Consider the following 25,659-nt stretch of genomic DNA (forward strand, 5'->3'; position numbering starts at 1 on the left):
AAATTTGTCAGTTCATATTACTGGAACATTCTTTTGTTTGGGGAGGGGCCAGAAGCTCCACACTAGACCCGCCCATACTTTGCCCAAGCTCCATCCCAGATACCATCCCCATATTAGTACTAATTGTAATGCCATTTCTTCCATTCATTCTTCATATATACACAATATAATCTTATTAACAATACATAATGGTAACCACATAATTAAACTACATAAAGCATACTGCATGCAGAGAAAATTTTAATTAACTATCATTTATATTCTGCTTTTTTTCAGAGAGGTCAAGGCAGATGACTAAAATATACATTGTCACCTCAGTAATTGCTACAGAAAACTCCACTTCGGGGCCAAAGAAGTACATTAAGAAGTAATACAAAACCCTGCAAAGAGCAAAAGGAGTCCACTGACACATTATTTGCAGTGTGGATCAGCAAGGAACTAACAGCACATAAATAGGGCACTGCTGATTTTATCCCTTAGTCCAGAAGAGGTGCTGTGAGAGGACTTCCAGAGACAGAGAGATCGTCACTGGTAAGACGTTGCTGGAAATTGCTTATAAAACTTGGGAAAAGGGAAACCTAAAGCTAAAGAGATAAGCTTGGGGACTTATTTTATATAAAGTAATCTGCTCAATTAGAAAGGGGGTTTTAGGGATAGATAGTTCTTGTGTTTCTTGTGTTCTTGTGTTTTTTTTCTTAGCGTAGAAAGGCTCTATTAGAGTACATAGCTAGCATTTCAAGGGGCTATTTTCAAATTGATTTAGTATCAGTATAAAGCACAGCTAATAGGCACAGGCAGCTTCACTTTAGACTTTAATTCCGTCCCCCATCCCAACTCCCACCCTTCTTTGGTCTGATTTCTGATTTATAGGCCCTTGAACCAATTAGAAGGCTAAAAAAGTAATTAGCTAATCTCTATTAGCTAGTAATTAGCTATTAAGAAATAGTGTAAGAAATCCTTGGAGGGTAACCTACCAATTACAACATTACAAAATAATAAAAACTAAACATTTCCATAACCTATCATTTAACTAGTAATCTTAGGGGACCTTAGTGTACATATTCCAACAACTTAACAAAGACATCACCAATATTAAGAGGCAGACAGCAGTCTAGCAGTGAGATGAGGGCTACCCAGTCTTTTGCACCGAGTGTCACATATTTATCTCCCAGCTGGTGAGAGGTCTTGTGTGTGTGATCAGTGGAAAGAGCTCCGAGCATTCAAGGAACATGTCCAATCTCTTGAGGCTAGAGTAGCAGACTTAGAGGAGTTGAAGGAGACAAAGAGGTACATAGAGACCTACAGGGGCGATATAGAGAAGTCCCACCTCCAGTCTGGCAGCCTCTGTGCTGCCTTGGAGGAGGGAGGTCTTCTTAAAGGAGAGCATCACCCTGGTGAAGTAGGAAGCAATCCTGTAGCCAGAAACTGCCAACCAGGGGATACAATATCCTCTTGCACTGAGGATGTGTCTCCAGGGGATTCTACCCAGAAGGAAAGGGTTAGAACAGCCATTATAGTGGGAGATTTGATCATCAGGCATGTAGATAGCTGGGTGATTGATGGACGTGAAGATTGCTTGGTCACTTGCCTGCCTGGGGCAAAGGTGGTGGACTTCATGCGCCACCTAGATAAGAGTTTAGACAGTGCTTGGGAGAAACTTAGTCTTGGTACATGTGGGTATCAGTTACATAGGGAAATGTGGTAAGGAGGTTCTGGAAGCCAAATTTGGTTTAGGTAGGAAGTTAAAATCCAGAACCTCCAGGGCAGCATTTTCAGAAGTGCTCCCTGTTCCATGTGCAGGACCCAAGAGACAGGCAGAGCTCTGGAGTTTCAATGCATGGATAAAGCGCTGGTACAGGGAGGAGGGTTGTAGATTTGTTAGGAACTGGGTGACATTCTGGGGAAGGTGGAGCCTATTTCACGAAGACGGGCTCCACCTTAACAAGGGTAGAACCAGGCTGCTGACATCAACATTTAAAAAAGAGATAGAGCTAGGTATCTTTAAAAGACATTGCTATAAAAGGGAAGACGGAGCATCCTGATAACAAGGTTGCAATACAGGCCACAGTAGACCAGGATTCATGGGGGCAGAGGTTACAGTTGGTGTCCAGCCAAATGGCAATCCAAAGATCTTCATGTCTGGTCAATTTGGAGCTATTCTGAGGCAGAAAATCCTTTTCTCCATTCAGCTGCTGTGTGAAAAAGCTGGCACTGCAGAACTGTGAGTAACTCTCTATTACTTCCTATGAGAACTATAGGGGTGGTTTGTAAAACATGTTTAAATTCATTTTTCACAGTTTCTGAGGGTAGGGTTCAGGTCCCCCACCTCCCCAAATCGCTATAATTTATTTTTTGATTCTATTTTTGCCATTTTTGGTGCAAATTTGCTGGCTGTGGCCATCTTGAATCATGTACAAGCAGTATATCAAATATAAAAATCCAATCCAAATCTTGGATTTTAATCACTTTTTTCCAAAGTTTTATTTCTGCCTCAAAACCCCTCAATTTGATTAAAAAATAGAGCTACATTAGGAAGCCGAGTGGAAGATCTCTTTGCTTTGAAAAACCTCAAAGTATTCAGGCACTAATGCAATAAAACAAAAAAGGAAAATAAGTAAAGAGGTCTTCCACTCAGCTTCCTGATGTAGCTCTAGCGAAACACAGCTTGTGTTGAAGCTGGGACTTACCAGCTCAGATAAATGTTGATGCAGCTTTAGTGATATCTTTAATGTGCTATGATTAAACCTTTATACACCACAAGTGATGTTACATCACTGTATGGTGCTCTGTTGAATTATCTATGAGCACATCAAGATTTAAAAAAAAAAAAATCTGAAATACTTGTGTTATTCATAATTTTGTTTAGTCTCAGTAGAATTACATATTTGCTATGGGTGAAGGATATCGTTTTGTTCGCTACATCCATCTTTGGCACTAACTTTTAACATTCAACTTTCTTCCATTTTTCTGCTTCTTCCTCAATTTATTTTTCCATGTCTTACCCTCCTTCCCCCCCTGTGGTCTGGCATCTCTTTCTCCTCCTTCCCTCCCCCTTCTTGTGGTCTGACATCTCTCTCCTTCCTTCCCCTGATCTGGTGTCACTCTCTTCTCCTTCCCGCAGTCTGGCATATCTCTCTCACCTTGTTCCCTTCCCTCTTCCTTCCTGTGGTCCATTTCCCTCCTTCCCTTGGTCTGCTATCTGTCCTCTCCTCGCAGTCTATCATATCTCTCTCCCCTCTTCCATCCCTACTCTGCACCGCTGCCCACTATCTTTCTCTCTCTCCCTTCTGTTTCCAGCATCATAAGTTCTTTCCCTTCCCCTCTCTCTTACCCCAGCCTCCCCATTCTACTTAAAAAGCTGATCCAGGCCTGGCATATCCTCCCCTTTTTTATTTTTTTGAAATAATTTTTATTGATAAAGTTCCTCCTCGGTCCAATGTCATCCTCACCTTCAGTCACATCCATTTTTGTTGCAGGGGACCACCAGCCTCGGCAGCAATTCTTAACCGCTGCATGCGACTGTGCAGATAATGGGCTTTAACTCAAGTTACAGCCAAGCCTGTTGAAATGAAAGAGCATATCCTCTATTAATTGTGTGTAGTTGTCCAATATCTGCACAGTTACTTGGATCGCTTTCCAGAGAACCTTGGTGACTCAAGCAAAGAGCAAGGTGAAACATTTCGCCAAGATATAAAAACAATGGAAGCCACAAACCAGGGAATATGGGATGCACACATGGCAGCAGACTATTGTTGGACCTTATGTGGGATTGTCCTGGTAGATACCTCTCAAACGTTTTAGAAAAGGAGCTTCTTGTGTGTCGAATGACTGGAAAGTTTGTATCATAAACTTGTGCTTTTGTTATGAAATAAGTAGATTTTCAGGTTGTTCACTTTTCTTTTAATTTTTAATATGTTTCCTTCATGCTTAAAAGATATTAATTTAAACACTACATTAAAATATCTTGATTTTTTATTGGATGAGCAGAGTGAAGAGTGGTATAAGGCACATGTTCTGTATCTCAAAACGTAAATCTGATAGGAAAAAACTGGTGTCATATTTGGAATCAGGTCAAATATACCCAAAAACAAGTCTAACATTTGAGGCACCATAGTATTTGGAGGTTTTTTTTATCAAAGCATTTATTTTTATTTATTAAACTTTTATCTCGCAGATCCAAATAAAACTATGTGGGCTACAATAAAATATTTATAAGTCACAATAATGACAAATACAGCACATGTAATAATAGTAATCAACCACATATAAAAGAAAGCATCCTACTGCATCTCATACTGTGACTAAAAAATTCAATTTGTGACTGATCTGTCCAGTTTTGTGGGTCATTCAGATGCTTATTGGCAAACCTAAGGTAAATAGCATTGCTTATTTATTTATGTACAGCATTTATTTTTAAGACATCAATAGTGTATTCCTATCTATGTTTCCATGAATATCATTCTCATTCAGTTTTCTCTTGATGGCTGTCACATGAACTCTCACATCATCCACAGTGATAGGCTTACAGATCTTTGGATGTTAGGCTGGGGTTCCTTGTGACATTACGGAATATTTTTCAGTCTGGTGTTGAGGCAATATTAGCAGGATAACCACTCCTGGGCATAACTACTGCACATCTCAGCATTTTCCAGTGGAAGGATGAAGGCCCAAATGCTTAGAATTGCCTTATAGCCCCTGTCCAGACAAGTAAACATTAACTACTCTTTTCATAAGTCCTCAGAAATTGTGTTTGTTTGTGGTATAATGAGTTCTTGCTAGTTTTTGTAGTGAAGATTAAAGATTCAAACGATTATGGCCTAGATTCACTAAGCAAACCGATTGTATACCGATTGGTTCGCGAGCCCTTTGTGACCAATTTCCCTCCAACCCCATTCACTAAAGCCTGTAGCGATCCCATCCCGAACCTCCCATGCAAATTAGCAAAACCCAATGCAAAATAGCCAAGCGATTGCTTCACTAACAATTGCTTGACTATTTTGATTCAGGTTTTACTATTGGCAAACCCGACTGCTGCAGACCTGTCGGTAACTGAGTTACTGACATGTCTGCAGATTTTTGACAGGCCTGCCTCCTTTTTTATTCATTTTTTTTTCCATGGCACAGATATTTTGCGTATGTTACACATGCAAAATATCTGCCCCATAAAAAAAGAAAAGACAGGCAGGCCTGTCAAAAAACTGCTGAGGACCCCCCCCCCCCGGCAATGCATGGGGTGGGGCTTAAGTCCCTGATTGGCTCAAGCTCCTACCTTGGGAGGGGCCAGGGGCACCTGAGCCAATCAGGGACTTCCTTAGGAAGTCCGTCATTGGCTAATGCTTTGATCAATCAGGGATTTCCTTATGCTCAGCCCTAAGGAAGTCCCTGATTGGTTCAGGCGCCCCAGGCCCATCCAAAGGTGGGATCCTGAGCCAATCATGACCTTAGACTCCTCCCTGTGCATCACATGATGCAATGGGGTGGGGCCTAAGACCTCTGAGTCATCACAGGAGGCATTGGGGCAGGAGGGGTTGAGCACCCCTCCTGCTCCGTTAAAGGTACGGGGAAGGAGGGTGGAAAGGGGGCCTGGAATGGGTAGGGAGTGTCCGGGGGGGGGGGGGTGACAGGAGGGAGTTGGCATCTCTCCTGCAGTTTTTGTTTTTGGTGGGCTGGGCCGGGCCCAGCCAGGCCGGAGGGAGTTGACATCCCTCCTGCCTTTTGTGGGGCATCAGCGCATGGGGGAGGCATTGCGACTTTTTTTTTTTTAATACTTTTTTTAGGCCAGGGAGCCCGTGGTTTTAACCCGCTTTAACCTGTGGGTTAAAACCACAGGCTCCCAGTGCGGGAAGGGCAGGAGAGATTCGGGGCGAGAGCGGGAGAGTCAGGGCAGGCAGATTCAGGGCACAGCTTCGGGGCAGCAGAGAGCAATGTGCAGGGCAAACTTTTTGTGGGGTTCGGGGCACTTGGGGGGGGGTTTAATTTATTTATTTATTTTAATTGGGCAGATATTTTGTGTAAAACATGCAAAATAGCTGCCTGATTAAAAAAAGCCAGCAGAAGCCCTGACAGCAGTGACAGGAGACTACGTCTCCTGTCACTACTGTCAGGGTCTGCGCATGCTCCAGGATTGCTCTCTAGTGATCCTGGCCGTGGGTAGGGGGCATGTTAACGATTGTCCCCATTTGCATGCAGGCCTTTAGTGAATTCGTCGGCCTGCATGCAAATAGAAACAGATCGCACACGGATTGGAGGGTTAGTGAATCTAGGCCTATGAGTTTAAGACAGGATGGCTAAGCTCAGTGGTGTAATTTTAATGCACAGGTTAGTTTGTTAAGCAGTAGCACCAAAATCTAATTAGCTAATTAATTGTGCTAAGAAAGCAAGCAGTTTACTTAAGTATTTCATACACCAAACTCTGGATTAGTCTAAGAACATAAGAATTGCCATCTCCGGATCAGACCCTGGGTCCATCAAGTCCGGTGATCCGCACACGCGGAGGCCTCGCCAGGTGTACTCTGGCATAGTTTTAATCCCCATATCACTGTATGCTTCTCAAGGGAGATGTGCATCTCATTTACCCTTACCCGTATCACTCTATACCACTCTTAAGGAGATGTGCATCTAGTTTACCCTTAAGTCTGAGAGAACCTTCCAGGTGTCCACCACTCGCTGCGGTGAAACAGAACTTCCTGATATTTGTCCTGGACCTGTCCCCCCTCAGACTTCTTGTTCCTTCCACCTACATTGTGTCTCTGGAGCGATGAACTTTAATTTATGTAATTTTTATTGATGATTGATTCAGTTAAAGAAGGGTTTTATGGCAATAACTGGGTTGCTAAAATGTTCCCCTGACTTTTGCAAGACTAGGGTTAAGAGAGAAGAGGAGTTCTTAATCAGTTCTGGTAGAGTGTATGAGAGCTGGACAGCAGAAGGCTGCATTATAACCACCCGATATGAGGCAGCTGGGAAGTAGCAAGGGAACAGGCTGTATCGGAATATTTCTTGACAAAAGCCAGAGGCAGTCAAGATATTGGGCTACAAAATGCTGGCCCCTGCAGGCAGAATGCTGGCTCCGCAGGTGCTAATTGAATTAGAGCTGCTTTATAAATTTAAAAGGTTAGATTTGGAATTCCACTGCAGCACATAATTAAGTCTAGAATGGCAGCTGAATATGGCTATGTACGCATACATACATACATTTATTATCTCTATATGACAGAAATTTCTGTACTGAAGACAAATTGCCAGCAGCCTCTTGCTACAAACCTGTCTTTAATCTTCACGTCAGAACAGATTTCCATCTTTGGTAGCCTCTCACGTGCCATTTCTTTTTTTCCTTCCTTTTTAATGTTGAAAGAAGTTCTTTCATTAATCTGTGTTAACATCCCGTTTCCTAGTGCAGAAGAGGTTGGGCTGGCTAGCTCTTTTCTTTTCAAAGCCTTCCTAGGCTCCTCATTCTTCTCTGCCCAGGTCTGCAATGGTGCGAGCACATTGCAGGGTTTCAAAGAAGGTTTAGATAAGTTCCTAAAAGATAAGGGGATTGAGGGTTACAGATAAAAGAAGAGGTAGGTTACAAAAATGGACAGGAACCACATTACAGGTCATGGAATGACAGGCCGCCACGGGAGCGGACCACTGGGTGTGATGGACCAATAATGGTCTGACCCAGTGGTGGCAACTTCTTATGTTCTTAACTGGAATCCATAGTGCTGGACAGCAAGACATGCATTGTGATTCCAGGCGAGGAAAGGAAGTCACCAGTTCAGCTGGTTTTACTGATCAGTTTCCATAGTCTGGAACAGTAGCTCATTCCTATATACAACTTACTCAGTTCCTAGTAGTTTGGAAAGATGTCTGGACATCTTTCCAAGTTTCCTCACCTGCTAAGTAGAGGGTGATGCAACCTTTCAAAATAAAAGAGCTATTCCTTATATTTTTACTTTATCCAAAAATTTCTGAGAGCTGCAATAAATGAATGAATACAATTTTAGTACACAAACAGTAAAAATTAGTCACAATTTCCTGCACTCCCATTTATAGGTGTTTTCTAGCTAATTAGGGGTGTTTTATGGGTGAAATGGTGTGGGGGCCATGTTAGTCCACTCTTCAAAGTAATATGTAGAAATAAAAACATAAAGGAAAAAAATAATATCTTTTTATTGGACTAAATAAGGTTCATGATTAGAAATAAGCAAATGTTGGCAAAATCAGTATAAATAAGGGAAACATGAAAGCATTTCAGTGGTAGTTAGAGACCAAAGCAGTTTGAATTTCTTTGTCACCTCTTTGTCTCCACCTACCACTGAAATGCTTTCATGTTTCCCTTATATAAACTGATTTTGCCAACATTTGCTTATTTCTGATCGGAGGAAGAAGGGGTTACCTTCGAAAGCTAATCAAACTACATTGTTAGTCCAATAAAAATGTATTTTTTTTCTTTGTGTTTTTGTTTTATTTAAGCCAGCTAATTTGAGCACAAATAACACTCGGCCAGCTGAAATACTGAAAATGTCAGTGTAGAAAATCAGATTTAAGGGGTTTCAACAGAAACTGTGAGTTGGTTTTTAATTTTGAAATTCAAAATCACTCAGCAAAAGCAGATAGTATTTTGAATACCATTTCTACAAAGAATGTAACATTGGTATTGGGAAGTAGACCAGTGTGACCTTCTGCATCTTTAACCTTCCTTCAAAAGCAGAACACTGGTTATTTCCCGTTCCTTGGAGCCTTTGATTTAGCATATTGAAGTGAGGAGTTGGGTCCACTACAAAACAGAATTTCTGTGATATCCATTAGTGCCCTTCTCTCACAGAAAAATCTTTACTTTCTTGAGACAGGGCACAAAACGGTTTTATAACTTCACCTCTGGAAAGCCATCTCATCTTGATATGCATAAAAGAGATCATATTGGCTGTTGACTTCTTGAACAAACTTACAATGGTACTATTTTGTTAAACATCTGTATGACTAAATTACTGCAATTGATACTTCCTCTGAAAAGATGTGTGACAGGCTTTTAACTCAGTTGTATAATAAAAAAGAATTATGTGCACTAACTAAGAAACCTTTAAATGATGAAAAAACCCTCAGGAATTCAACTATCATGCTAGGTGTTCCATCTGTAACAATAGAACTTATTTTGTTGAAGCCAACTTAAGCACTTGATGACATTTTCTCCTTTCCCCATCTCTCTTTTGCATGGCTATAATTCAATTAATTCTTCTTGAGTTCCCTTAGAGCTGACACATTCACCAAAAACAGCTACTCTATGTCATCCAGATTGCAACATCCACTACAGGCAACAGAAAACAGTGATGCCAAATTAATGTCATGAACATGCTGGATACTCAAATCTGTAGCCATGTTTACAATTTAGTCTTTGCTGTTAAAAGCATTTCTCGTATTTTTAAATTACTACTTTTTTTTTTTAACTCTAAAAAGATGCTTTGATATCATAATGAAACATTCCTTCAGTTTATCTCTCTGGGGCAATTACTACAAGTGGCTTAGTTTTGCATATAACATAAAAGGAATGAACCTTACTCCTAAGCCAGGGCATGTGGCATATGACACTCTCTGTCGTACTTGCATTGTGCCAAAAGACAGCTTCTTTCCGGAGTTCATAAGATGTAACATCTATAGGCAACTTAATTCCCATTTAACCCATATGGGAAATATACATGTATTCTGCTCTGCAATGAGTTCTTCCAAAGTTTTTCTTTTTTGCATTACCAACTGGTTGCTTTGCAGAAAACCTGTTAAAGTCTATATCACAGTTCTTCAACCGCCAGTCCGCAGGAAATTTTTGCCGGTCCGTATAGGGCCGGCAAGATTGACTCCCTTCAATTTCCTGCCGGTCTGCGCAGGGCCAGCAAGATCAACAGCTGAAGTCTGTGCTGGGCCGGAGAGATCTTGGGGAGCCTCCGACAGTGGCTTTTTCCCCTCTCTGCAGCTCTCCTTTACTTCCCAGCGCAGCGATTCACGAAGGCAACCTCGAGGTTTTTGCTGAGTCGCGGCTGCCTCTGATGATGCAACTTCCTCTTTCCTCAGAGGCGGCGCGACCCAACAAAGGACCCGAGACTGCCTTCCTGAATCGCTGCGCTGGGAAGTAAGGAGAGCTGCTGGGAGGGGAGAAAGCCACTATTGGAGTCTGGGAAGCTGCTGGGCAAGGGGAAACAGGGACAGCTGCTACTGGAGAGGGAGAAAGAAAGATGCTGCTGGGAGGGGAGGAGGGAAAGGAATCTGGGAAGCTGCTGGGCAAGGGAAAAAAAGGGATAGCTGCTACTGGACCTGGAGGGAAGGTGAAGGAGAGATGCTGCTGGGAGGGGAGGAGGGAAAGGAGTCTGGGAAGCTGCTGGGCAAGGGAAAAAAGGGACAGCTGCTACTGGACCTGGAGGGAAGGAGGAGAGATGCTGCTGGGAGGGGAGGAGGGAAAGGAGTCTGGGAAGCTGCTGGGCAAAGGAAAAAAAGGGACAGCTTCTACTGGACCTGGAGGGAAGCTTGTGGGCAAGGGAAAAAAAAGAGACAGCTGCTACTGGAGAGGGAGAAGGAGAGATGCTGCTGGGAGGGGAGGAAGGGAAGAGAGTTACTGCTGGACAGGAGGAGAAGGGAAGGGAGAATGAAAAAAGGAAGGAAACAGCTGGCAGAGAGATTAGAGGAGGGGAAGGGGAGACACAGGCATGAGAAAGTAGAGAGATTGATGATAGGAAGGGGTCAGCAGTAAAATAAGCAGAGAGGGACAACGATGATAGATTTGGTGTAGGAGAGATAAAAATGAAGAAAGCAGTGAAGCTGGAATGAATCATGTAAAAAGGGGAGAGGGGGCACAAGCTGGATGGAAAGGGAAGAGGGGCATAGAAAGAAGACAGATACCATATGGAAGGGGGAGAGGACAGACAGTGGATGGAAGGAGCAGATGCTGGATTGAAGAGACAGAGAGGGCAGACGCTGGAAGGAAGAGAGTGAAAAGAAGATTGAAAGCAGAAACCAGAGACGACAAAAGGTAGAAAAAAATAATTTTATTTCTATTTTGTGATTAGAATATATCAGATTTGAAATATATATCCTGCTAGAGCTGGTGTTAGACATAACTGGGGACTGCAAAACCCAGGCAGTGCTTCTTTAGCTTCCAGCTGGCTTAGGGCGCTCTCTGACCAGGGGGCAGTTGCCCTATTTGCACTCCCTTAAAACTATTCCTGTCACGTGTGACTGCAGTATTCTGTTAGCATGATATTTCTGTGTAGCATTCTGTAATAATTTGGCTTGTTCAGTTTTCTTGATAGTAGAGGGGATATATGTGAAGGGGAGGAGAGACAGGGGTTTTGTTGATCCTTGCTCTGAATTATTTGTATTTATAAAATGACAATTGTACAGAATATTGTTTCTTTTTATACTTTAATAAAATACATTCAATATAAAATCATAACTGAGGCTTGTGTGGATGGGATCAGATGATTTGTGGGGACCGAGCTCGCGGAGATGGGGTGGAAACGAAGTTTTTAAATTTTAGTCCTAGTAGTTTGGTTTTTTTCTGCCGGTCCACGGGTGTAAAAAGTTTGAAGAACACTGGTCTATATAATACAACCATCACGATTAAAGATATACTTATGTTTCATTTATATTATTGCTTTAACATTATTAGTTCATAGGTTTGAAAACACTGCCCAATAAAATAATAAATGGGAGGAACAAAGATGGAAAAGGAAAACACAAAGATAAAGGTTGGGTGATCCATATGTGCAGAGTTATTTATATAAAACTATCTATGCTCACAAATATCCATTTACAGTTAAGATAGCTATTTCTTCATTCAGATTTAAAAAGCCATTATGTGGACAACAGTTAACTATATAATTCTTGGTCCCAATATTTTGAAGTATAACCAAAATTTATCCCTTCACTAGAAGTTGATTTTCAAAGAAAAGCATAATCATTTTTTTTTAAATAATTGACTCCATTTAATAATTTATTTTTTTTAGCAAAATGTCTTTCAACACTAACTTTCTTTTTGTTAGAGAATGTTTGCTGCAAATGAGGCTTACAGGAATTCAGCTGAGTCAGATATAAATTCATAAAAGTCAGGTCATTTGTTTTGAATGTGTTTTATAACAACAACAAAAATCTAAAAATGATGTTCTCCTGGAAATTAATGCAACCCTGTTGTAAACTGGGACACCCATGTAACTAGACTTCTTCCTCCTTCATCTCCAATACCCACTATCTTTCTCTCAAAACTCCCCAAATCCTGGCAGTTTCTTGCTCTTGTGTTCTCTTTTTCCTTCTCCTTGTTTCTAACGATGTCTCTTGCTCAGTGCGCCCCTTACCTAGCCTCTTAAAACAGACAAATTGTTTTCCAAGGAAGCTCCCAGATGCCAATCATCAAGGTATGGAAATATTTATAAGGCTCCACCTGTGTCAATGAGAAGCCACGACAATGAGGCATTTGGTGAAAACTCTGGGGACTGTTAAGGTACCAAAAGAAAGGGCTTTGTAATAATGATCTGTATGCAGAAAAAACTAGAGGCATTTTCTGCCACATTGGTGGACTAGCACACCTGTGCAAGCATCTTAAGATTCAGTGTGCACAGTCTTCTCTTCAAATAGGGGAGAATGGAAGGAAGAGTGTTCATCTTAATTTTTTTTGTAGTTAAGTTGAGATATCTTGTACTATGCTCTTGTATTTCTTAGAGTGCTATTCTAGTTTTCTTAATTTGTAATAAAACTAATTTTGGTATAGAAAGATTAGAAGAACTGGTTAATATAAGGTAATGTAATATCTGAGATATAATATAAGAAATACATCTCTGGTCCAAAAGAAGAATATGGAACAGAAGCCTTGGTTACTTTACTAGAACACAATTGACTCGGCACATTGGACCATAGGAGGAGACCAATTTCTTTCTGAAGCGAGCGAAGAGGGTCTTGAGTTAACCGAGACCACAGTATGTTTCGATCTGGCAGCAGAGTGTAGAACGAGAGGTGGCAGCCAATCTTTACAATATTGAGAATCAAGAAATCAGAGGTGATTGAGTTCTACTAAAGAAAGAGTTATACTTGACCCCCCTACAAGTATGGGAGGATATTCTATAGGGCAACCACTATGACTGTAGAGAACAGTTACAAAGTAGAAGTGTTTTTCAGATCACTTATCTTTTTTTTTTCCTGAGCTCAGCCAATGTAGGATGCTGGGTTTCATGAGGCTGCTGGATACAGGGGACAAAGGCTCTTTTACAACAGTAGTAACATCTATAGTATTGGGATGAGCTTGCTTATTTAGAGACTATAGATGTTAATGTTGCAGTGGAAAGGTGTTGTAATATGCAATCTCCAAAAAGGAAATTGCTAGCATATGGTGCATCCACCAGCTTTGTATGAATGTCCTCCCCGAGATGCACATGAGCTCTGCTATAAGGGGAACAGTCCCTGAACTTCCAAACTGTTAGTGTAGGTTGGCTAGGCAGGTTCCCTTAAAGGTTGCTCTGCTAGCTACAGAATCAATCCAGAAAGTCTGTCTTCTCACAGTCAGAGCTGTCCCAGGATTACTGGAAACCTCTGCAGCACCAAAAGCCTCACAATCCAGATAAAATACCCCAAAATAATAAAAATGATGTCAGAGCAAATCAGACAACCACCTTCCAACTCACGTCTAGAAAGGAATAATTGAGGAGGAGCTGGAGTGCAGTATAGAGCAGGAGGTGGTCAAAGAAAATGTAACTCCTACACAAACTCGTGGGTGGGGATACATAACCCACTTGTCAAGACTCCTGTACCCTTTGCACCAGAATTTAGTTTAAAGTGAATTTTCTGGCACGTCAGTTATGTAGCTAGTGGCCAATGACTAGCAAATATGTCAACTTTGTGAAATTTGGTTTGGTGTGCCATGAAGATCAGGCAAGGTTGGAAGTGTGCCCCAAAATAAAAAAAAAAAGGTTGAAAACCACTGATTTAGGATATTGCCTTTTTTGTAGATAGTGTCTTTGTTTTGGAAATTAGTGTGGGCATGGTTCTGTATATTTGATCTAGGTCATGAACGACTTCAAAAGAAAAATAGGCAAGGTCCATGAAAAATATAAATTAATATACAATATTAAGTGGAACCAATTTAAACTTGAGGAATCCTATGTCTTAACGGAACATTTTTACTTACACATTTTTATGGATATCTTTTGTTTCATGAGTAAATCAAAGAAAATTTTTGTTGTTTACCTACAATTACATCACTCTTTTCCAGAGATAAATAAAAAAAAAAGATTTGACATTGATATGTGAACATTTCTTAAGAAAGAACTGAATATTTCATGGAGATGTCCTAATATTTTTCACGATACCTTTCTCAAAATTTTTTTTCAAAAAAACCTAACAGTATCACTCAGGAATGTTAGTCTGCAGCAACAATGCCTTTAAACTGTATTAATTATCTAATGAGGGGAGAGCCTCAGATCCCCGTGCATTTTTAAACTTTAACAACCACACAAGAAAGGGAATTAACCTCACCGGCTCTTGTTCCCCCTCCTGCCCTGTTTCAAAAGCAGCTATTTTCCAGTTCACAATAATAATAATAATAAAAAAAAAAACCAAGAAAATAAAAAAAACTTAGCTTTTATATTCAAATGATTTTTATTATTTCAAGTATAACAGACAAGTACCAGAAATATCATCAGTCATAATGAACAGTACAAACTTAACCCCCCCCCCCCCACATCCCTCCCCACCCCAGGGGGTCCAGAGCCATACCAAAAGCTGAGAGTCTGAGTTAAACTTAAAGGTTCAAAAGTCTACTGCGAGCACGAGGTGTAAGGTCCTGCCAAAAGCATTCCCAAATCTGACAAAATCTACGACCCGGGCCATGTTCCAAGTCTCCCACCAGTCTCCGCTCCAGCGTTGCATGAATTATCATCAGGGATCTCCATTGTGCATAGGTCGGAGGATCAGGCGAAAGCCAGTTGGTAAGGATAGCTTTCTTCCCCAGCAAAAGCACTCTGGTTATAAAAGCTGACATGCCCCTGGGTTTGGGTGCGGCGATGTTATAAAATCCAAATAGTGCCCTCGGTTGTGGAAGCCAACGCCGCCCCCAAAGCAATGTAGTATAGCGTCCAAGGTGTCTCCAGAATTGTTGGATTTTGGGGCAAGCCCAAAACATATGACTCAAAGAAGCGTAAGCATGGGTACACTTCGGGCAGGAATGAGATATCGTAATTCCCATCCGGGCAGCACGTTCCGGTGGAATATAAAGTCTCAGAACAAATTTCAATTGCAGTTCCCAGTGGGTTATGTTAGGAGACACCTTTTGAATGGTCTTCAATACCCGCTGTAGCTGCTGGGCTGTTAAGGTACACTGCAGGTCTTCGGCCCATGCAGTCGCTAAGATGTCCAGATTGGTGCCCGTTTGACAGTCTCGAATCCCCACCACGTGAAACCGTAGTGGAATCCGCTGTTGGGCGGAGAGACTAAAAAGTTCCGAAAGAGCATCCCTGCTGTCTTCAGTAAGAAAGGTCACTGGTAGAGACTGAATATAATGTCGAATCTGGTAATAGGCAAATAGATCAGTAGGCTGTAAGTCAAATGTTTGTCGTAGCTCCGCAAATGTTGCCAGGCTCCCCTCCTCCGAAAACAGGTGAAAAAGATATTGAAGTCCCCTTTCACTCCACCTAGGAAAGGCGGCATTCTGTAACCCCGGCTGAAAAGCTCCATTGCCCTGTATAGGTAAATATAATAACACCCCAGCAGACAATTTAGCAGTTGTACAAACCCACTTCCAAGTTCGCCGAGCTGGTGCAAAGATCGGATAGTGTGACACCAAAGGACGCATCCCCGGATCCGCCACATGCAAGTAATAGCTCACATGAAACGGTGCCAACAAAGATAGCTCCAGTGGTGTAGCAGAAAAATCAGAGGTCCCTCTAAACCAATCATTAATATGCCTCATCTGACAAGCCATAGCATACCAACGTATGTTTAATAAACCATAGCCCCCCCTATCCCTAGGCAGACACATCCGAAGAAATGTCATACGAGGTCGCTTACCACCCCAGAGGAAATGTTGTAATTCTTTCATTATGTGTTATGGGCATAGGATAAGAGCAGAGGCAGGACCTGAAATCGGTACAACCATTTGGGAAAGAGCACCATATTAAAGAGGGCTACCCGGCCTGCAACCGATAAGGGGAAAGTGGACCAGTTCTGCAGATGGTGGGAGGTGTCATGAAGCAGTGGGGTGATGTTGCAATCATACAGGGACCTAAAGTCTCTAGGAATCCAAACCCCCAGATAGCGAATCGAGGCCACGGCCCACGTAAATGGGAAGTGGCCTCTCCATGTCTGCTGCAGTGTCAGTGGGCTGGCCAAAGCCAGAGATTTCTGGTAATTCAACGTAAAACCCGAATAGAATTTAAATTCGTCAAGCGCTTGCAATAGATGCGTGACAGAATGATGGGGATCCGTGAGCAAAAAGAGGAGATCGTCCGCAAAGGCTAATACTTTGAGCAAGTGGTTCCCAAAATCCACACCCACAATATCAGGGTCCAGAGACACTGTACGAAGAAATGGTTCCAAGTACAACAAAAATAGTAGGGGCGACAGTGGGCATCCCTGTCGAGTGCCTCGCTCTATAGAAATTGGGTCAGTAATAATGTCATTGACAAGTAGTCTCGCTGTAGGTGTCGAATATAGTGTGCGTATCGCCGCAGCAAACCAACCAGATATACCCATATAATTCAACACCTCAAAGAGATACTTCCAATTGACCTGGTCAAATGCCTGTGCCGCATCTAAACTAAGCAAAAGCATTGGAATGTTATGAACTTGGGTGTGAGCTAAGGATAACAGTGCTTTACGTACATTGTGTACCGCTTGCCGACCCTTTACAAATCCCACCTGTGTGGATGCTATAATAATAGGGAGGAGGGTCGCTAGTCTATCAGCTAATATTTTAGAAAGTATTTTAATATCCACATTTAGCAGAGAAATTGGGCGATAGGACTCGGGAGCAGCACTGTCTTTGCCAGGTTTCAAAATCAACGTAATTAATGCTTCGTTGGAATCTACAGGAAAATGTTGATCATGTATTACCTGCGAATAATAGTCCCTTAAATAGGGACACAGCTGCCCTGACAGTAATTTATAAAATTCTGCCGTGAAACCATCTGGCCCTGGGGCAGAAAAATTTTGTTGGTTCTGGATAGCTTTATGCAATTCTTTAGGGGTGAGGAGCGCGTTAAGAAACGAGGCATCCGATTCAGAGAGCGGCTGTAACCCCGAATCCCCCAAACAATCCCTAATGATGGGTTCTGCTCCCGAGTACTGGCATCCATATATCCCCCGAAAGTGGGACATAAAAACCTGTGAAATTTGGTCAGTATTATGTTGGAGACAACCCTGGCTATCCCGCAAGCCCAACACATAGCGATGACCCCTAGCTTGGGCGGTCAATCGAGCCAATAACTTCCCTGCGTGATTATCATATCGATGATAGCGATATTTTTGGTACAAGAGTATTTTCACCGTTCGCTCATGTATGTAAGAATTAAGGGTCGTTTCCACCGAGATCAAGTGTTCTCTAGCGGTTCGGGTTGGGTATTGGTTGTAGTGACATTTGGCAATCGCAAGTTCCTTTTCTAACCTAAGTATTCCCCGTGATAAACGGCGATTGCGCGCTATTACATAGGCCAGCGGTCCCCAACCCTGTCCTGGAGGACCACTAGGCCAATCGGGTTTTCAGGCTAGCCCTAATGAATATGCATGAGAGAGATTTGCATATAATGGAAGTGAGAGGCATGCAAATCTGCTCCATGCATATTCATTAGGGCTAGCCTGAAAACCTGATTGGCCTGGTGGTCCTCCAGGACAGGGTTGGGAACCACTGACATAGGCTATGCAATCTCCTCTGATCACCGCCTTGGCAGTGTTCCAAAACAGCTTTGGATCATTGCAATGCTGACCATTAAAGTCTAGGAAATCATCCCACTTAGATGTTAAGTATGTTTTGAAATGTTCATCAGAGAATAAATAACTAGGAAAGCGCCAGCGTGTAGGTCCTCGTAAGCCAAAGCCCACATTCACATCAAGCCAAATCATCGCGTGGTCGGAGATCACAGCCGGGCCTATTACCGCTGCATCCACATTTAGGAAGGCCCTATGCGTGGTAAGAATATAATCTATTCTTGATTGTGTGTTATGGGCCCTGGAGCGATGAGTGTAATCCCGTTCAGAGGTGTGGAGAATTCTCCATGGGTCAACTAAATCCAGAGTGGCGCAAAGATAGGGAATGCCTCTGGTTTGGGATGGAGTGGTGCTTGATCCCGGGTGGGAATGATCACAGGTCGGGTCAAGAACCTGATTGAAATCTCCTGCTACATATACCGGGTCAGTAACTTGCTCAAGAAGCATTGCTGTAAGGCCCTCAAAAAAAGAATGGTCATATGTATTGGGTGCGTACACATTCATTAGATAAAAAGAATATGTGCCTACTGTCATTTGCAACAATATGTATCTGCCCTGCGGGTCAGAGGCTACCACTTTTGCTGTGTATGGTAAGGTCTTCCTAATTAATATCGCTACCCCTGCACGCTTATGTGTAGAGGAGGCCGCATACAACGTGTCCACCCAGGACCTCCTCAACTTCTGATGCTCTAACTCCGTCAGTCGGGTTTCCTGAAGACAGGCTATGTCCACCTTATGACGTTTGAGCTGTGTTAAAATTTTTGTTCTTTTAATAGGGGAGGTAATGCCCGAGACATTCCAGGATACCATTCTTAAATTGCTAGCCAGCGGGTATCAAAAAGGCATGTGCTAATAGAGAATAGAGAATAGAAACATAGAAAATTGACGGCAGAAAAGGGCCTTAGCCCATCAAGTCTGCCCACACCAATGACCCACTCCCTAACGTTTATTCCCCTAGAGATCCCACTGAATATCCCATTTTCTCTTAAAATCTGTCACGTTGTTGGCTTCAATCACCTGCTGAGGTAGCTCGTTCCAATGATCGATTACCCTTTCGGTGAAGAAGTACTTCCTGGTATCACCGTAAAATTTCCCTCCCCTGACTTTCAGCGAGTGCCCTCTTGTAACCGAGGGCCCTGTAAGACAGAAGATAGCATCTTTGACCTCTATACGTCCCGTAATATACTTAAAGGTCTCAATCATGTCTCCCCTCTCTCTCCGTTCTTCCAGCGAGTACATCCGCAGTTTTTTTTAGCCTTTCTTCGTACGTGAGTTCCCTGAGCCCCCAAGACCATCCTGGTAGCCATTCGCTGAACCGACTCCATTCTCAACACATCTTTCCGGTAATGCGGTCTCCAGAATTGAACACAATACTCCAGATGAGGTCTCACCATGGATCTGTACAACGACATTATGACTTCAGGTTTTCTGCTGACAAAACCCCTACGGATGCAGCCCATCATTTTGACGAAGCCATCTCCATGTGTAAATAGGATCCACCCCGGGCTCCCAGCCACACCCAGGGTAGCCACGTGGCGCTCCGGACCTGCCCGAGCGTCATTGGTACAATGGAAAATTCAATGAACTTAAGTCTCAGTGCCGTTGCAGAACTCACACTCTCCTGTAACCCAAAAAATTCCAACATCATCCATATGAGCAAAGGACTCCCCCCCCCTTGAACCCCCACCCGCCCTCCCCTCCCTTCCCCACCTACCCCCTATTCGCATGGTTGTGGTCACATCCATAGGGCCGTCCGAAGGCGGTCCCAAAGGTGTGAGGGATCACAATACTATGCCACTCCGGGCCCCGAGTCCCCCATACAATAAGAAGATATTATACAGAATATAAGCCTAAATAATGAAAAACATTGGGAAATCCCCAAATACAGTAGATACCAGTCCCTGAACTAGAACAAGAGAACATTTAAGTGCAAACAAACTTGAATCTTAGTGCAACATTTCAGCCGAAACAATGAAATGCAGCGCTTCCCCAGAATCAGAAGAGCCTGGAGTCCATCAGCTGCAAATCCAAAGTCACATAAGAGGCAAAAAGCAGAGGCCGTCTCGCATCACGTGCTCGGTCAGATTGGATCTGACTGGGGTAGCACCTGGGTATTTACATAGAGAGCCGCCTCAGCTGCCGCCTCAAAAACACGCCACTGCCCTTGATGGTGTATTCGCAAGACGGCCGGGTACAAAAAAGGAAGCGTACTTTCTTTTCGGCCAAAGAGGCACAAATCGGATAAAAGTGCTTCCTGCGCTCTGTCAGGGCTGCTGAGTAATCCTGAAAAATGCGTACCTCAGAGTCCTCAAATTTTAAGTCCTTTCGGAGTTGCTTATATTTGCGCAAAATTTCCACTTTGTGGTTATAATTCAGAAGTTTGGCAATGACCATTCGAGGTCGCGCTTACCGGGCTTGTTCTCTGCCCAGCCGATGTGCCCTTTCCAAACAGATTGGACCCAAGCTCTCCCGCAAAGAGAAAGTGTTGGTCAGCCATACCTCCAGGGCTTGTAGCAGCTTTGTCCCCGACACCGTCTCTGGGATGCCTAAAAAACGTAAATTAGATCGGCGGGATCGGTTTTCCAGGTCTTCCAGCCGCTCTGCCTGCTTGTGAGTTAGGGCCTGCAATTCTTTCAGTGTAGTATCATGGGCTGTCTGCACATCATCCAGGCCAGATACCTGAGTTTCTAAAGCTGTTGTGCAGCTCATTGTGTCAGTGAGCAGGTTTTCCAATTTCAGCAGCTGCTCAGACAGCCTGTCTATACTAGGCTGCATTGCCGTTGCCACTGCCTGCGTGAGCGCATTCAGCGCCTCCAGCGCTAGTTGGTAGACCGCGGTCGAGGTGGTTGGCACCATTTTATCTGCGCCGTGCTGTGAACGCTCGCGGTCTTTTTTCTGCGTTCTCGTAGCCATCGGCGACCCGGACGCGGACAGGAATTTTTCCATGCGCTTTCAGTGCCAAACAGGCAAGTGTCCGACCGTTCTTCACACCGCCTGCAACCGGCAACGAGGCAGTTGAGGACTTGGGGCCCAGGAGCTCAGGCAGCCAACATCTGCCTCAGCTCATAGCATCACGTGATCCCTATTCCCAAAACTTAGCTTTTAACTTCAGGGCAGGGTAGAATGTTGATGGTCATTGAATATTGAATGTTTCTGCGTCTCCGCCAGTCCTTTTGCTGACGTCAAGCTAGCTGTTTCACCCTCAGGCTGCGTCAGGGCTCTGGATCAATGATTGCGGCGTTTAAACTTTCATGCTCACCATGGCAGAAAGTGTTCTTGCTCATTCCTGTATATATTTTTGGTGTCCTAATATTTTCACATGACTGTATGTGATGTCACCCACTGGTGTGATACTCACTTTTGTTTGTTAATGGGAAACAGCAGCATCATAGAGCACTTTGTAAGCAGCACCTACATATGAGCGACGTTCAATAACTTATCTACCTCAGTAGGAAAGAAGAGTTTTCCAAAATATTTTATTTTTCAATATAGTCCCCTGATAGCGCCATACACTTCTTCCACTTTTCCTGCAATGACATTAACTCCTTTGAAAATAATTCTTCTGTTTGACCTTCAAGCCAGGACGTCACAGCTTCCTTGATGTCTTTATCAGTTGAGAAACGCTGTCCGAGGGAGCCAGTTCAGGCTGTAGGGTAGATGATTCAGCTGCTGAAACCCACATTCTTAGACAGCATCTTGTGATTGTTGCGACATGTGCACTGGCGCATTGTTGTGAAGCAGCAGCATGCATGCTGTGAGTTTTCCTCATCTTTTCTCCTTGATTCCTGCAAAGCAATCTGTGTTGGCGTAACTCTCCCTGGTTATGGTTGTCTTGTGTGCAATGAACTCCAGAAGCAAATGTCCTGCATCGTCCCAGATGACATTTGCCATGACTTTGCCTGCAGATTTTTCTGTGTTGAACTTTTTTGGGGTGGGGGATGACTTGTATTCCCACTGCATTGACTTCATCTTGAACTCAGGATCTCTGTGATAGACCCAAGTCTCATCTCCAGTCACCAAACGATGAAAAAAAAAATCACTTGGTCTTCATGGAGCACCTCCAAGTTCTCCTGACAGCACTGGAGCCACATGGCCTTCTGACTTTGCATCAGCATTCATGGAACCCATGGATATGCCTAACTTTTCATGATTTTCCAAACTGTACCTGCCGAGATGCCCATTTCTTCAGCTGTTTAGGAAATCTTACTTTATCTGACAAAATTAAATCCTTGACTTTCTTGCACATTTCTGTAGAAGTTGCTTCCACAGGCTGCCCAGTGTGAAGGTCATCTTCAATGGACTTTCTACCCCACTTAAACTGCTTGCTCCAAATTTTTACTTTGTAGGATGATGGGGCAGACTCACCATAAACTGAAGTAATGAATTCATGGATCTGCTTTGGCTTTTTCCCTTCTTTTGTGAGAAATTTTATCACTGAACGGTGCTCCAAATCTAGCAGTTTCTTACTTGATTCGCACTGTGCCGCAATTGTACATAAATAACCTTGAGACATGTCACAACATCTTTGCTACTTTCTTTCATACTCAGGTAGGTAAATTATTGAAGGCCCCTTTTTTGTAAATAGCTGATTTTGCAATACACATGCCTAAGTATGGATTTTACAAAGTTGGTCTTTGAGAAAACCAATTAAGGTCCAAAACACCAATTTTTGACTTTCTGACAAGGTTTTAAAAACAAGAGTGGTAGTCACACTTTCTCCCTCAATCATTCTCCAAACCCTAAAGTGCAAACAAGTAATTATTTTTTTATTTATTCTTACTTGCACATCCTACAATTCTGAGCAAGTTACAGAAAACATACATAATGCAAACATGGACAATTATACTTATTGCTAACTCTGTGGTTGCCCACATGAATATTTTTTTTAAGTATGTGTGAAATGCTATAGAAAAGCAGGAAATACCTGCCCAGCCAAATCATGTCTAGAACATGCCCTCTCAAAAGTGCATGCCACAGATACAAATGTTTTAAGTTGCGGCTTTCCTAAAATTGCTATTTAGATGCATAGGTCCACTTATGTGTGTAAACCTTCTTTTTACATGTGAAAAGCCTTGCAAGCCTTCTAAAATGACTACTTTCATCTGTCACCCTAACACACATTCTCATCCAACCATCAGTCTTCTCTCATATGCTCTCACCTCCCTGCAAACTAATCCTGCTATCCCAAGCTCCACCCCCTCCGAGGTGAAAGGAACACTTCCTATGTAAACTCAGAATAGTTTTTATTGGTTTATATAATTCCTGTATAGCAGAGGACACATCAACAGGACACCTCCCCTTGCAAAAACAGCAGTCCTAAGTCAAAGCATACAAGAGACAGATCCAAAGCCAGTATTTCCATCTCCGGTGAGGTGGAAAGGTACAACTTCACTTCTCCTCAGAGTCAGGAGGAAGGATGATTTTACTGGAGTCATAATAGTTCTCTTCAATGAGAGGTATCCCCAGGGCTTCTTTCTTCTTCACTACCCTCTCTGCCTCTCTTCGAGCCCATTCTCGCAATCTGGATAAAGTCAGGAGACACAAGAAAAACACCACTGGTTATGACAAGCTCACCCTACAGCCAAGAACAATCTTCATCAATCATTTCAACAAAGCCAATATCAAAAAGCTCCATTAATTGGTCCTTTAATTATCACTTGTTCCTTCATTTCTCACATGTAGCTCATTTAACAACAGAGACAAATATCAGATTATGGAAGGGGAGGATAGGAATAGTGATTTTTGTGCACCCTAATTAGCCTAATTGCAGCGTGATGGCTTTTGGCCTGTATAACTAGAACTGGGAGCTTTTCTTAGATGCAATAATTCCTTTTTGATAGTACAGCAAAGTTGCAGTTTATCAGGCAAAGAGAGAGGAGGCATGTTATGTTCTCTTACTACTAGTTATCATTTCTATAGTGCTGAAAGGTGTACGCAGCGCTGTACATTTAGCATGCAATATAAAGTCCTTTCTCAGAAGAGTTTAGAATCTAATTTGGACAGACAAGAAATATAGGGGTTGGGAATGTTCTTGAAGGAAAGATTAGGTTCTTACCTTGCTAATCTTCTTTTGTGTAAACAGGAATGGTAGTCTTGTCCAGTGGGTTAAACCCTCATTAACTGTGAGGCTTATAGAAAACCCACTGTTTTGTTTTCATGCTCCAGCTCCCATCATTGTGGGATGAGCTCCATCCCTTTAGTCGATACCAAAGCTTCTAGCAAGTCCTAGAGTGCAAACATAAGAGAGGGGTGTGGGGAAACTCCCTGAAACTACATAAGTCTGTTCTTCTCTAAATACAAACATTAAACAATAATGCTTTTAAATTACTACCAAATGAAACAAACAAGGTGGAAATAAAAGGAACCATCTACCTGTGTGCTAACTGCACCAATAATTCTGTTGTTCATATGAATGAATTCCTCTTCAGTTCTGACCTTACCAGGCAGACAATAGAAAGACATCTGACCACGCAAGCATGTCTGAAACAGAATGCAGGCTAGTATACATCTGACAGGGAGGCATCAAGACTACTAGTCCTGTTTACAAGAAAGAAGATTAGTGAGGTAAGAACCTAATCTTTCCTTCTTGTGCAACAGGACTGGTAGTCTTGACCAGTGGGATGTATCAGAGCAGTCCCCGATTCCTAGGGTGGGACAGATGAGCCTGCTGCCAATAGTGAGGATCCAAAAGCAGTGTCCAGTCCAGCTGCCACATCCACCCTGTAAAACTTAGTGACTATGGAGATTGGACCAAGTAGCTACCCTGCAAATCTCTGCAGGGGAGACTGCTCTAAACTCTGCCCAAGATGACATGAGTTTGCGAGTGGAGTGTGACTCCACCACCACTGGAGACTGCTTTTCACTTCCAATATAAAGTGGAAGATATGACCATCCTGATCCACCTGGATATGGTTGCCTTAGATGCCAGTCTCCCCCAACATGCCACATTTGTAAACACAAAAAAGTGCTCAGAAGCCGGAACTCGGTCACCTCCAAGTAATGAGTCAAAGTTCTTTGCACATCCAGAACTTTCAATGCTGTTATCTGCTTTTTTCACTCCCTTAGGGTGTGAAGGCTGGGAGTCGCACCTCCTGGTTTATGTGAAAATTGGACATGATACGGTGAGCTGACGAGATGGCCAAGAGATGGGTTTCTGCCCACCAAAACAGCAGGTGAGCTTTTGAGCTCAGCGGTGCACTCCTGGTACTTCCTTGCCTGTTTACATAAGCCAACATGGTCACGTTGTCTTAGAGAACTCAAACTGCTTTTCTCTACAGGGTGCTGTCCAGGGCCTGCAGAACTAACTGTATCACTCTCAGCTCCAAGTGGTTGATCGACCAAATCCTCTGAGATGGGGATCACTGCCCTTGCAGCAGATGCCCCTCATAATACACTTCCCAGCTGAAAAGACTGGCATCCGTTGAAAGGACTGCCTACTGAGAGATCCACAGCAACATTCCCCTGGCCAGTCCAGGTTGCTCCTTGCCTGGCCATCGCAGTGGGAGATCCAGGGTATCCAAGTTCAGAGACCACATCTAGGGCATCCAATTTCAGAGACCATTTTGAAAGGAGTGACTCTTGAAGAGGGAACAAGTGCGTTTTTGCTCAGGATTCCATGTCTATTGTGGCTATCATGAATCCCAGCAGTCAAAGATACTGCCAAGTAGTGGGGGCTGGCAGTCCATGAACCTCCCAAATTTGCCTCACAAGCTTTGTTTTGCATGC

The 25,659-nt window shown here is 43.0% G+C and overlaps 1 protein-coding gene across 1 annotated transcript in view; it reads right to left on the reverse strand.

Annotated features, from left to right (window-relative positions):
- Positions 1-23,160: 23,160 nt before the first annotated feature.
- Positions 23,161-25,659, reverse strand: part of LOC117349938 (NADH dehydrogenase [ubiquinone] 1 beta subcomplex subunit 11, mitochondrial-like) — a 120,636-nt gene continuing 118,137 nt past the window's right edge. Inside the window, exon 3 of the mRNA XM_033923707.1 lies at positions 23,161-23,455. Within this exon, the coding sequence (XP_033779598.1) occupies positions 23,323-23,455 (133 nt within the window). The 3' untranslated portion in view covers positions 23,161-23,322. The remainder of the gene's footprint in view (positions 23,456-25,659) is intronic.

This window comes from Geotrypetes seraphini, chromosome 1 (assembly GCF_902459505.1).
Source record: "Geotrypetes seraphini chromosome 1, aGeoSer1.1, whole genome shotgun sequence".
In the NCBI taxonomy this organism is placed as follows: domain Eukaryota; kingdom Metazoa; phylum Chordata; class Amphibia; order Gymnophiona; family Dermophiidae; genus Geotrypetes; species Geotrypetes seraphini.